The 14004-nt window shown below is 44.1% G+C and overlaps 1 protein-coding gene across 1 annotated transcript in view; it reads right to left on the reverse strand.

Moving 5' to 3' along the window:
* HECA (hdc homolog, cell cycle regulator) overlaps positions 1 to 14004 on the reverse strand; it is a 64633-nt gene that overhangs the window by 5200 nt on the left and 45429 nt on the right. Inside the window, exon 4 of the mRNA XM_038762402.1 lies at positions 4373 to 4527. Coding sequence (XP_038618330.1) covers positions 4373 to 4527 — 155 coding nt within the window. The remainder of the gene's footprint in view (positions 1 to 4372; positions 4528 to 14004) is intronic.

The raw sequence follows: 14004 nt of genomic DNA on the forward strand, positions 1-14004 counted from the left end.
GTATTCAATGAGCACTTACTGTATTAAGAACACTGTACTAAGCGCTCAGGAGAGTACAATACAACAGTACACTGAAATGCCATTTTCCAATACAAAATGTCCTCCAAACACCACCATTATCAATATGAAGATCTGGTCTCTTAAAGACTCTTGACTCAATATTTCATTTTCAGTACAGCATATTGGTTTCTTTTTGGTTCCAAACCCTTCAAAAAAGCTTTCTTTTCCTGCCTTAATAATCTCCATTTAAGAGACAGTTGATCAAAAAGAAACCAGTATGTAAATCAAAGACTAGCTACTTTCCTTCTCTAGAGAGGACAAATAGACAGGCTTAAACTGTGTCAGGAAAACTTTTGAGCTGGGTATAAGAATGGATTGCATGTTTACATGATGTGAGGTCTTGGAATGGGTTCCAGAAAAGGATCTAGAATCTCCTACTACAACCCAGCCTTTAATGCCAAACTACTCACTGTATTTTCATTTTGTCTATCTTGTTACCAACCTCTTGCTCACATCCTCCCTTCTGACCTGAAACTCCCTCCCCCTCATATCCAGCAGACCACCACTCTCCCAAGCTTCAAAGCCTTATTACAATCACATCTCCTCCAAGAGGCCTTCCCTGACTAAACTCCCATTTCCCCTTCCCTCGCTCCCTCCTGGGTCATCTCCTCCTGTCTCACCCCACTTCAGTCTATACTTCACGCTGCTGCCCGGATCATCTTTGTGCAGAAACGCTCTGGAAATGTTACTCCCCTCCTCAAAAATCTCCAGTGGCTACCAGTCAACCTGCGCATCAGGCAGAAACTCCTCACCCTGGGCTTCAAGGCTGTCCATCCCCTCGCCCCCTCCTACCTCCCCTCCCTTCTCTCCTTCTCCAGCCCAGCCCGCACCCTCCACTCCTCTGCTGCTAACCTCCTCACTGTGCCTTGTTCTCGCCCGTCCCGCCGTCGACCCGCAGCCCACATCCTCCCCCTAGCCTGGAATGCCCTCCCTCCTAGCCAAGCTAGCTCTCTTCCTCCCTTCAAAGCCCTACTGAGAGCTCACCTCCTCCAGGAGGCCTTCCCAGACTGAGCCCCCTTTTTCCTCTGCCCCTCCCCATCCCCACGGCCCTACCTCCTTCCCCTCCCCACAGCACCTGTATATATGTTTGTACAGATTTTTTACTCTATTTATTCTACTTGTACACATTTGAGAAGCAGCGTGGCTCAGTGGAAAGAGCACGGGCTTTGGAGTCAGAGGTCATGAGTTCAAATCCCAGCTCTGCCAATTGTCAGCTGTGTGACTTTGGGCAAGTCACTTCACTTCTCTGTGCCTCAGTTACCTCATCTGTAAAATGGGGATTAAGACTGTGAGCCCCCCATGGGACAACCTGATTGCCTTGTGACCTCCCTAGCGCCTAGAACAGTGCTTTGCACATAGTAAGTGCTTAATAAATGCCATTATTGTTATTATTACTATTCATTTTGTCGATGATGTGCTTTATTTCTATTTTATTCTGATGACTTGACACCTGACCACATGTTTTGTTTTGTTGTCTGTTTCCCCTTTCTAGACTGTGAGACCGTTGTTGGGTAGGGACCGTTTATATATTGCCAACTTGTACTTCCCAAGCACTTAATACAGTGCTCTGCACACAGTAAGTGCTCAATAAATACGACTGAGTGAATTAATGAATAAATCTGCTGTACTTGGCTATGTGGCGTAGTGGAGAGAGCACAAACCTGGGAGTCAGTTCATGGATTCAAATTCCGGCTCCACTACCTGTCTGGTGTGTGACCTTGGGCAAGTCACTTTACTTCTCTGTGCCTCAGTTACCTCATCTGTAAAATGGGGATTGAGACTGTGAGCCCCAAATGGGCCAAGGACTGTGTCCAACCCGATTTGCTTATATCCACCCCAGTGCTTAATACAGTGCCCGGCACATAGTAAGTGCTTAAATAACACAATTACCCCCTCCTCTAGACTGTTAGCTCATTGTGGGCAGGGAATGTGATGGTTTATTGTATTGTACTCTCCTAAGCACTTAGTACAGTGCTCTGCATACAGTAAGCACTCAATAAATAGATCAATTTTCAATGGCAACAGGGGGAGGAAATCTTTAAAGACATAAAGGCTAAATATATATAAACAAGTATATATGTAAAAATACAAAAACACGAAAAGCCACATGGCCTAGTAGATAAAGCATGGGACTGGAAGCCCAGAAGACTTTGGTTCTAATTCTGGCTCTGCCAACTGTCTGCTGTCTGACCTTGGACAAGTCACTTAAATACTCCGTGCTTCAATCAATCAATCAATCGTATTTATTGAGTGCTTACTGTGTGCAGAGCACTGTACTAAGCGCTTGGGAAGTACAAGTTGGCAACATATAGAGACGGTCCCTACCCAAAAGTGGGCTCACAGTCTAGAAGACTGCTTCAGTTACTTCACCTGTAAAATAGGGATCATTCATTCACTCACCCATACTTACTGAGCACTAACTGTGTGCAGAGCACTATACTAAGTGCTTGGGAGAGTAAGATTGTGAGCCCTAAGTGGGATGGGGTCTGTGTCCAACCTAATTAGCTTGCATCTACCCCAGCGCTTAGAACAGTGCCTGGCACATAGTAAGTGCTTAACAAATACCATTATTATTACAATGTAACAATACACAGACACATTCCCCACCCACAATGAGCTTATAGTCTAAAGAGAAGCAGCATTGCGTAGTGGATAGAGCACAGGCCTGGGAATCAGAAGGTCGTGGGTTCTAATCCCAGCTCCACCACTTGTCTGCTGTGTGACCTTGGACAAGTCACTTCACTTCTCTGGACCTCAGTTCCCTCACCTGTAAAGTGGGGATTAAGACTGTGAGCCCCATGTGGGACAGGGACCTTGTCCAACCTGATTACCTTGAATCTACCCAGCCCTTAGAACAGTGCCTAGTACATTCATTCAATCGTATTTATTGAGTGCTTACTGTGTGCAAAGCACTGTACTAAGCGCTTGGGAAGCACAGTACATAGTAAGCGCTTAATATATATCATTATTATCATAATTACTATTATTAGAGGGGGCAACAGACATTAGTATAAATAAATTACAGATATGTACAATAAGTGCTGTGGGTCTAGGAATGGGGATAATAATAATAATAATGATGGCATTTGTTAAGCGCTTACTATGTGCCAAGCGCTGCTCTACATGCTATTAAAGGGGGATGGGAGCCCCATGTAGGAAATAGACTGTGCCCAATCTGATTATCTTATATCTGCCCCAGCACTTTGCGGAGTACTTGGCACATAGTATGTGCTTCACAAATAACATTAAAAAAAAATAACACAGTAGCTACTGATCAATTCAGGGAGGGTTACAGAGCACCTTTTAAAATGCTCTTTAAAACCCCATGATTCTGCAGAGAAACTCTGTCATTTCATGGAGGAAACCTAGCAGAAACCAGATCTCTGAGGTTTCGAACAAACTGTCAAGGCATTGAACTCCTCTTGAGAACAGAATTTATCCTCTACATCTCTCACCTCTGAAATCTCTGTATTCTAAAATCTTAAATGTGAAGCCCACTTTACTAGCCAGTGCAGCTCCCAGATGTACTGGAAGCCATGAATTTTGTGTCTGACTGCTGGACTGTTTTGCTCCTCTCAAAATTATCCTGTAAGCCAGAAGGAGGAATATTTAAGACACTAACAAAATTACATTCCAAATCGCTTTATCCTGAAAATAACAAACAACATTTTGGCACTTTTTTTAAGTGTTATTTGTTACACACTTACTATTGATCAAGCACTGTTCATAGTGCTGGGGAAAAGACAAATTAATCAGGCCAGATACAGTTCCTGTCCCACATGGGGCTCACAGCCTAAGTAGAGGGAGAACAGATACTGAATCAGTTGAGGAAACTGAGGCACAGAGAAGTTAAGTGATTTGTCCAAAGTCACGTAGCAGACATGTGTCAGAGCTGGAATTAGAACCCAGGTCCTCTGCCTCCCAGTTGTGCTTTATCTGCTAGGCCATGCTGCTTCCCACTTGACAGTACTAACATCCTCTCTCCAAACTGGGTCATAATCGTTATTGTTTGGAAAGCACCAACAAAAAAAACCCTAACACTGTTCTAGCAAGAACAGTGTTTCATATGATCCTACTGACTCTCTCAATGAACGCTTATTAATCCTCCTGCTCCTTCCATTCTAGGTTCCAGCTAAAGATTTTCGGGCTCCCGACCAGTATGAGAAGCACGGTTAACATTTCCCCCTGTGAGCCATGCGGAAGTCTCCTTCAGGAACAATGCGTATCCCCACAGGTCAGGATCCCATCTGTCAATTTGAGCTACCCGAAGGAGAGCTCATGTACTTGTGCATTCCAAGAAAAGGATACCTACCTGACAACATGGAGAGGCTGCCAGAATATCATAGGTGTACATGGTGCCCAGTTGGTGCCAACTTCCATCCCATCGTGACTTACACTTAATGCAGATTATTTTATGAACCCCTTCTAAGCAATCCACGCACACAGCATACAGATGCATGAGTCTCCCTGTTGGTAGAAAAACACCATTTTTTATGCAGAAATGATGACTATTTTAATAATTACACACAATTTTTACTCCAATCATAATCATCATCATCAATCATCCTCTGAAAACAGACATTTGCTCCACACACACTTTATTCCACATGGATAGATTAGAACATGGATAGACTGGAATACCAACCAGAGCAACTGATCTTCTAAATTAGATTACTGGGTTTTCAGTCACCCTAAAATTAAAATACTTTAATATACATTATGGATCATCTTTAATCATGAGCGGACCTCAGTGCTTTAGCAGTCCAACTGTAAAGAAACTGGACCACAGCTAAATAATTTGATTTCATGTCCCTTCTTTTCCATCACAATTTTCTTTCACATGTAAAACAGAGTAACGATTCTACGAAAACCCTCTTCTAGAGTAGCAGCATGGTTCAGTGGAAAGAGCACGGGCTTTGGAGTCAGAGGTCATGGGTTCAAATCCCGGCTCCGCTAATTGTCAGCTGTGTGACTTTGGGCAAGTCACTTAACTTCTCTGTGCCTCAGTTACCACATCTGTAAAATGGGGATGAAGACTGTGAGCCCCCCATGGGACAACCTGATCACCTTGTAACCTCCCCAGTGCTTAGAACAGTGCTTTGCACATAGTAAGCGCTTAATAAATGCCATCATTATTATTATTATTGTCCAGTTCTAAACAGTTCAATCCGCCTAGAAAGTCACGTACATCATTCAAAGTCTCTGAAACCCAGGAACTACTTCCCCTGCAACTTTAGCCAACAGATGTGAATCTCGTAGCATAAACCAAGGAGTCCCAAACTAGCAATCCTGTGCCCTTCAAACCATTAGTCTTTTCAGCCAAATAAACTAAACATGGGCCTAGGAAGAAAAGTCTTGTGCTCTAATCCTCGGTTTTTATGTCCATCCTCATGGTGGTCTGGCAGAATGATGATCAAGTGATTACCTCATCTAATCACAGGAACAAACTCTCCCATGTTGAAAGGATCTTGCGGGAAAACGGTGAAAATGCAGTAGAACGACTCTACAGATTAAAGACTTAAATCTAGTTCAATAAGGGTTTAAGCTGTACACAGCGAGACAAAGAGAGAGAGAAATGCAGAGGGACAAAGGGGATGAGAGAAAGAGAAGCAGCGTGGCCTAGGATAAAGGACATGCCTGGGAGTCAGAAGAACTGGGGTTCTAATCTTGGCTCTGCCGCTTGCGTGCTGTGTGACCATGGGCAAGTCACTTAACTTCTCTGTTCCTCAGTTACCCCATGGACTGTGTCCATCTTGATTAGCCTGTATAATAATAATTTTGATATTTGTTAAACGCTATGTGCCAGGCACCGTATTAAGTGCTGAAGTAGATACAAGATAATCGGGTTGGACACAGTCCCTGTCCCATAAAGGGCTCACAGTCTTAATCCCCATTTTACAGATGAGGTAACAGGCACCAAGACTTTAAGTGACTTGCCCAAGGTCACACAGCAGACAAGTGTCAGAGCCAGGATTAGAACTCGGGTCCTCCTGACTCTCAGCAGGGATTTGAACCCATGACCTCTAACTCCCAAGCCCGTGCTCTTTCCACTGAGCCAAGCTGCTGACCCTCAGTAATAAGTATGTTTCAGTTTTAAGGGCAGAATACAGTACATTCTTGGCAGGAGATTTTCATTTTCAGATCTTAAAGTAAAACAAATACTTTATCTCATGCTTATGTTTTCTTTACTCTAAGTATCAATTTGACCAGTTCTAAAGGATTAATTTTCCAAAGCTGAATTGCTCAGTTCATTGTACTCACAGCTAAAATTCAACAGACTTGTTACCATTCAACCAAATTTTATTGTAAATGGAAAAGAACATTCTAGATCATTTTTCACGATTGAAAATCACCATATGCAAAAGAGCAATCTTAAAGAGGAACAAAATTCCTTCTGGGAAAACATTAATATTTGTGATTTCTAGGTCAGAAAACGTGAAAAACAAAACTATCTTTGGAAAATAACAAACACGACCACATTAGGGGTTTGAGCCGAAAGTCTCATATTTCCTTTTAGACTGTGAGCCCACTGTTGGGTAGGGACTGTCTCTATATGTTGCCAATTTGTACTTCCCAAGCGCTTAGTACAGTGCTCTGCACATAGTTAGCGCTCAATAAATACGACTGATTGATTGATTGATTTCCTGGAACTGAAAATGGGCAAATTTGATGGTATTTTTGACAGAACTTTTTAGTCTCCCCTACTTTCTACTTAAAAATATTACAAAATATTAAAGGTACAGTAGGAGGCCCCAGGCTCCTCAGTTAATTTTTAATTTAAAAAGTGAGTGTTTCTAACACTCTTTAGCGAGGCACTAGCATGTCTGCTGAATTAAAAACTCCTGCTTGTCTGAACAGGACATCTCAGGATTTTTTTTTTCCAGAGTAAATGACGAGCTGATCTGAGTCTAGACAGACCCTAAGGCTAGACTATGTCCCAATTCTCTACTATTATTTAATCTTGAAACGGTGAGATATAGTCAAACTCACCTCGGGGCATGATTGAGTAATTGTCCCAACTGTGGAAACTCACTATTCCAACCATAAGTGATGATAAAAAGCTGTCATGAGCTGTGCTTTCACACTCATGAATATACAGCAAGCGTTTCTAATCTGTCTTCAGTTATAGTTTAGATAGTACCCTAAGCATTTCTGATTTATAGGAGGGGGATATGAATGACATCTGATTATCCTGTATCTATCTTAGCACTTAAATAATGCTTAGCACAAAGAAAGCACTTAATAACCACTACCATCGTTATACCTGAATGATTTATTCTTCAAGCCTCTAAAAAAAATTAAGCTGGAATTTCAAAATAGGGGAAGCCATGCCTCTCAGTTTCAATATTTGTCAAGTAAATGAAAATGAAGATAACCAAAGGATACACATTAAACCACAGGGAAGCCCAAGAACCAAGAAAAAAAGAAAATGAAAATCAGCTTGTGCATTTTTAGGTCATTTCACCCATGTCATTTCTAACAGAAAGTGGATAGAGCACGGGCCTGAAAGTCAGAAGGACCTGGGTCTTAATCCCAGCTCTACTACTTGTCTGGTGTGTGACTTTGGGCAAGTCACTTTACTTCTCTGCGCCACAGTTTCCTCGTCTGTAAAATGGGGATTAAGATTGTGAGCCCCATGTCCCACAAGGACATAGACTGTCCACCCTGATCAGCTTGTATCTACCTCAGTGCCTAGTATAGTACCTGGTACATCATAAGTGCTTAATAAATTGTATTTATTGAGTGCTTACTGTGTGCACAGCACTGTAGTAAGCGCTTGGGAGAGTACAACAATATAAAAGACATATTCCCTACCCACAATGAGCTTATAGGCTAGGAGAGGAATCATCATCACCATCATCAATCGTATTTATTGAGCGCTTACTGTGTGCAGAGCACTGTACTAAGCGCTTGGGAAGTACAATTTGGCAACATATAGAGACAGTCCCTACCCAATAATGGGCTCACAGTCTAAATAAAGATACGTACAAAAGTGCTGTGGGGCTGGGAGGGGGATGAATAACAGGGGCAAGTCAGGGCAATAAAGAAGGGAGTGGAAGAAAAGGAAAAGAGGGCTTAGTCAGGGAAGGCCCGACAGGAAAGGCCTCTTGGAGGAGACGTGCCTTCAGTAAGGTTTAGAAGTGGGGGAAGAGTCTGCCGAATTGTCTGCTGGTTATGAAGAGGGAGGGTACTCTAGGCCAGAGGCAGAACGTGGGAAAGAGGTCTGCAGCGAGATAGATGAGATCGACAGACTGAGCAGACTGGCGTTAGAGGAAAAAAGTGTGTAGGTTGGGTTGCAGTGGGTAAGCAGTGAGATGAGGTAGCAGAAGACAAGGTGATTGAGTGCTTTAAAGCCGATAGTAAGAAGTTTCTGTTTGATGTGGAGCTGGATGGACAACAAATGACATTTAAAGAAAAAAAAAACAAATTCTGGACACTGGGTAGGAATCTGTGAAGTTCAGACATTCACATAACATTATGAATACTCAAAATACTACCCATGATATTTGAATTACCATCATTTTATCCATCAGAAACTTCTGTCTACAGCATTCACATCAATGCTGTGATCTGAGGGCCCTTTGTGACCCAAAGTGAGGTTGTCTGTGTCCACAGGAGGGAAAAAAGGGGGGGGGGGGAGGAGGGGGGGAGGGGGAGAGAGAGAGGGGGGGAGGGAGAGAGAGAGGGGGGGGGGGGAGGGAGAGAGAGAGAGAGAGAGAGAGAGAGAGAGAGAGAGAGAGGGAGGTGGGGGCTAGGATAGTCAGTAACCATATCTGTCAGCAGTTAATAATAAATAATAATAATGGCATTTGTTAAGCACTTACTATGCGCAACACACTGTTCTAAGCACTGGGGAGGATACAAGGTGATCAGGTTGTCCCATGTGGGGCTCACAATTTTAATCCCCATTTTACAGATGAGTTAACAGGCACAGAGAAGTTAAGTGACTTGCCCAAAGTCACCCAGCTGACAAGTGGCGGAGTTGGGATTTGAACCCATGACCTCTGACTCCAAAGCCTGTGCTCTTTCCACTGAGCCACGCTGCTTCTCCAAGTTGAGCTTTCTGCTCCAAGGTCCTCTGCAGCCGAAAACAGCCGGGCTGCTCAGCAGGGGAGGGAGGCAGATGCTGCTGTGTTCCTCCTGCTGATTCCACTGTCCCAGGAAGAAAGATCATCTGGGTGTTTATGACAGAGACAATAAGAGAGAAAGAGGAAGACAGAGGGAGAGACAGGGAGTATGTCCCTAGATCACACCTGCCTGTTTTCTCATTTTTCCCTTTCCTGCTTCCTTCTGCCCTGATTCTTGGATCAGTGGTCCCAGAGGCTCGGAGCCCCTAGCTATTAAACACTGTATTTCCAAGAAAACAATAAAGAGTTCTACTCATTAATATTTCTTTTTGTTCTATTCACTCTACTACGTTCCCCAAAATTTTACAAGTAATTTAATGGTAATGCCTAGGGTTGAAGTGTGGTCCACATGCCACTGTATATTTTCATAAATGGCCAATCCACAGACATGAGCTTGACATGTCTAGTCTACAGAAGTGATTTGCATAAACCCACACAGAAAGTTCAAGGGCAAAGTCTTGAATGAAACATGTCTTCTAAAGTAGTCCCCGTGCTCCAGAACACTAACCCAAACTACTTTTTTTATGGCATTTATTAAGCGCTTACTAGGTGCAAAGCACCGTTCTAAGCACTGGGGAGGTTGCAAGGTGATCAGGTTGTCCCACAGGGAGCTCCCAGTCTTAATCCCCATTTTACAGATGAGGGAACTGAGACCCAGAGAAGTGAAGTGACTTGCCCAAAGTCACACAGCTGACAATTGGCGGAGCCGGGATTTGAACCCATGACCTCTGACTCCAAAGCCCGGGCTCTTTCCACTGAACCACGCTGCTACTTGTCCATGTTGGTTTTCTCCCCCTTTTCTCTTCAGTTGTACTTAACTCACATTCGCTGATCCACTCGATAACAAATTATTAGAATCATCATCATCATCATCATCAATCGTATTTATTGAGCGCTTACTATGTGCAGAGCACTGTACTAAGCGCTTGGGAAGTACAAATTGGCAACATATAGAGACAGTCCCTACCCAACAGTGGGCTTACAGTCTAAAAGGGGGAGACAGAGAACAAAACCAAACATGCTAACAAAATAAAATAAATAGAATAGATATGTACAAATAAAATAAATAAATAGAGTAAAAAAATATGTACAAACATATATACATATATACAGGTGCTGTGGGGAAGGGAAGGAGGTAAGATGGGGGGGATGGAGAGGGGGACGAGGGGGAGAGGAAGGAAGGGAATCAGCACAGCCCAGTGGAAAGAGCAGGGACAAGAAGTCAGGAGACTTGAGTCCTAATCCCAGATCTCCCACGTGCCCACCCTGCAACACTGAACAAGTGACCTAAGTCCCCTATGCTTTAGTTTCCTCTCATCTGTAAAATGGAGATTAGACACCAGCTCTCCCTCTCCCTCAGCCTGTGAGCCCCATGTGGGACAGGGACTGTTTCCACTCTGCTTATAATGCATCTACCCGAGTGCTTAATTCATGCTTGGAACATAGTAAGGGATCAAGAACATTACTACAATGATTATTATTAGATGCCAACTTGTATTTTCCAAGCGCTTAGTACAGTGCTCCGCACACAGTAAGCGCTCAATAAATATGATTGAATGAATGTATGAATGTCTTCACTCAATGGGATCCATTTTTTCAATGTTTTATGGTATTTATTAAGTACTTACTATGTGTCAAACACTGTTCTAAGAGCTGGAGTAAATACTAGTTAACTAGGTTAGACACAGTCTCTGTTGCACATGGAGCTCACAGTCTAAGTAGGGGGAAGAACAGGAGAACTGAAGAACAGAGAGGTTAAGTGACTTGCCCAAGCTCACACTTCAAGCACTGAGCGCTAATTGTGTTCACAGCACTATGCTACTCACTTGGGAAAGTATACTACAACAGACTTGGTAGACACAATCCCTGCCCACAAGGAGCTTACAGTCTACTGGGGCAGACAGACACTAAAACAGATTCAGGATAGGAGAACTTGTACTCTTTACATAAGTGTTGTGGAACTGGGGGGAATATCAAAGTGCTATGCAGTCCAGTTCAAAAGTCGATGCAGAGAGGAGGGCAGGTACGGGAAATAAATAGCCTAGTCTGGGAAGGCCTTTTGGAGTAGATGTGATTTTAGGAGGGTTTTGAACAAAACAGTGGACTGTAGGACATGAAGGGGGAGGGAGTTCTAGGCCCAAGGAAGAACATGGGCAAGGAGACAGTGGGAAGAGGGCCAGGGATGAGATACAGTGAGCAGGATGGTGTTAAAGGAGCAGAATATGTAGACTGGGTTGCAGAAAAAATCAGCAAGGACAGATAGGAGGGAGAGAGTAGACTGAGAGCTTTAGCGCTGAATGTAAGGTTTCTATTTGATGTGGAGGTGGACGGGTAACCAATAGAGGTTCTTGAGGACTGGGGAGAATGGACTCGGCAGTTCTTCCGAAAAATGATCCAGACAGCAGATTGAAGTATGGACTGGAGTGGAAATTGACAGGAGGCAGGGCGGTCATTCACTCAATCATTCAATCGTATTTATTGAGCGCTTACTGTGTGCAGAGAACTGTACTACGCACTTGGGAAGTACAAGTTGGCATATATAGAGACGGTCCCTGCCCAACAACGGGCTCACAGTCTAGAGGGGGGAGACAGACAACAAAACAAAACATGTGGACAGGTGTCAAGTCATCAGAATAAATAGAAGTAAAGCTAGATGCACATCATTAACAAAATAAATAGAATAGTAAATATGTACAAGTAAATAGAGTAATAAATCTGTACAAACATATATACAGGTGCTGTGGGGAGGGGAAGGAGGTAGGGCAGGGGGGATAGAAAGGGGGCGGAGGGGGAGAGGAAGGAGGGGGCTCAGTCTGGGAAGGCCTCCTGGAGGAGGTGAGCGCTCAGTAAGGCTTTGAAGGGAGGAAAAGAACTAGCTTGGCGGATGTGCGGAGGAGGGCATTCCAGGCCAGGGGGAAGATGTGGGCCAGGGGCCAACGGCAGGACAGGTGAGAACGAGGTACAGTGAGGATGTTAGCGGCAGAGGAGCGGAGGGTGTGGGCTGGGCTGTAGAAGGAAAGAAGGGAGGTGAGGTAGGAGGGAGCGAGGTGATGAAGTGCCTTGAAACCGAGAGTGAGGAGTTTTTGTTTGATGCATAGGTTGACTGGTAGCCACTGGAGATTTTTGAGGAGGGGAATAACATGCCCAGAGCGTTTCTGCACAAAGATGACCCGGGCAGCAGCGTGAAGTATAGACTGAAGTGGGGAGAGACAGGAGGATGGGAGATCTGAGAGGAGGCTGATGCAGTAATCCAGTCAGGATAGGATGAGAGATTGAACCAGCAGGGTAGCGGTTTGGATGGAGAGGAAAGGGCAGATCTTGGCGATGTTGCGGAGGTGAGACCGGCGGGTTTTAGTGACTGATTGAATGTGAGGGGTGAACGAGAGAGCAGAGTCGAGGATAACACCAAGGTTGCAGGCTTGACGGGAAGGATGGTAGTGCCGTCAACAGTGATGGGAAAGTCAGGAAGAGGGCAGGGTTTGGGAGGGAATATAAGGAGTTCAGTCTTGGCAAGAAGGCTGATGCAGTAATCAAGACAGGGTAGGATAATAATAATAATAATTCTGGCATTTGTTAAGAGCTTAATATGTGCCAGGCACTGTACTAAATGCTGGAGGAGATACAAGCAAATCGGGTTGGATACAGTCCCTGTCCCACGTGGGGCTCACAGTCTCAATCCCCATTTTACAGATGAGGTAACTGAGGGACAGAGAATAATAATAAAGTAATTATGGTATTTGTTAAGTGCTTACTATATGCCAAGCACTGTTCTAAGCACTGGGGTAGATAGAAGGTAATCAGGTTGTCCCACGTGGGGATCACAGTCTTAATACCCATTTTACAGATGAGGTAACTCAGGCACAGAGAAGTTAAGCAGCTTGCCCAACATCACCCCGCAGACAAGTGGTGGAGCCGGGATTAGAACTCACATCCTCTGACTCTCAAGCCCGTGCTCTTTCCACTAAACCATGCTGCTTCTCGGCGCCATGCTGCTTCCAAGGATAGGTGCTTGGATCAGCATGGTAGCAGTCTGGATGGACAAGAAAGGGCAGATTTTAGCAATGTTGTGAAGGTTGAACTGACAGGACAGTGAAAGAATGAATATGTGGGTTGAAAAAAAGAGATGAGTTGAAGATAACACTAAGGTCATGGGCTTGTGAGATGGAGGATGGTGGTGCTGTCTACAGTGAAAGGAAAGTGAAGGGGAGGGCAAAGTTGAGTGGGACGATGAGGGGTTCTTTTTTGGGACCGTTAAGTTTGAGCTTTCAGAGGGACATTCAAAGCAGAGCTGTCCCGAATGCAGGAAGAATTGTGAGGCTGCAGAGAGAGAGCTCAGGTCTGGAGAGGTAGATTTGGGGATCACTCTCGTAGAGATGTAGCTGAAGCCACAAGAGAGAATGAATTCTCCAAGGGAATGGGTGTAGATGAAGGATAGAAAGGGACCTAGAACTGAGCACTGAGAGACTCCCACAGTTAGAAGGTGAGAGGCAGAGGAGAAGCTTGCGAAAAAGACTGAGGAGCAGTGAGAGAGATAGGAGGAAAATCAGGAGAGGACAGTGTCGGTGAACCCAAGGTTCTAGACTGACAATGAATAAATGTCCCTGCTATAGAAACAGGCAAATCAATCAACAACATGAAAATCAATCAAAAACATGACATTTTTACAAGAATAGGGGAAATTATCCCAACTCATGGACTCTCATAAGTCAGAGAAATGAAGGATCCTATCTTTCATTTTTCTTAAAACTCTAATCCAAACCAACATAGAAACAACTAACTAGATTTTCTTCAATCAACAGCTCCCTCACCACCCCAG

Source organism: Tachyglossus aculeatus, chromosome 2 (genome assembly GCF_015852505.1).
Source record: "Tachyglossus aculeatus isolate mTacAcu1 chromosome 2, mTacAcu1.pri, whole genome shotgun sequence".
Lineage (NCBI taxonomy): Eukaryota > Metazoa > Chordata > Mammalia > Monotremata > Tachyglossidae > Tachyglossus > Tachyglossus aculeatus.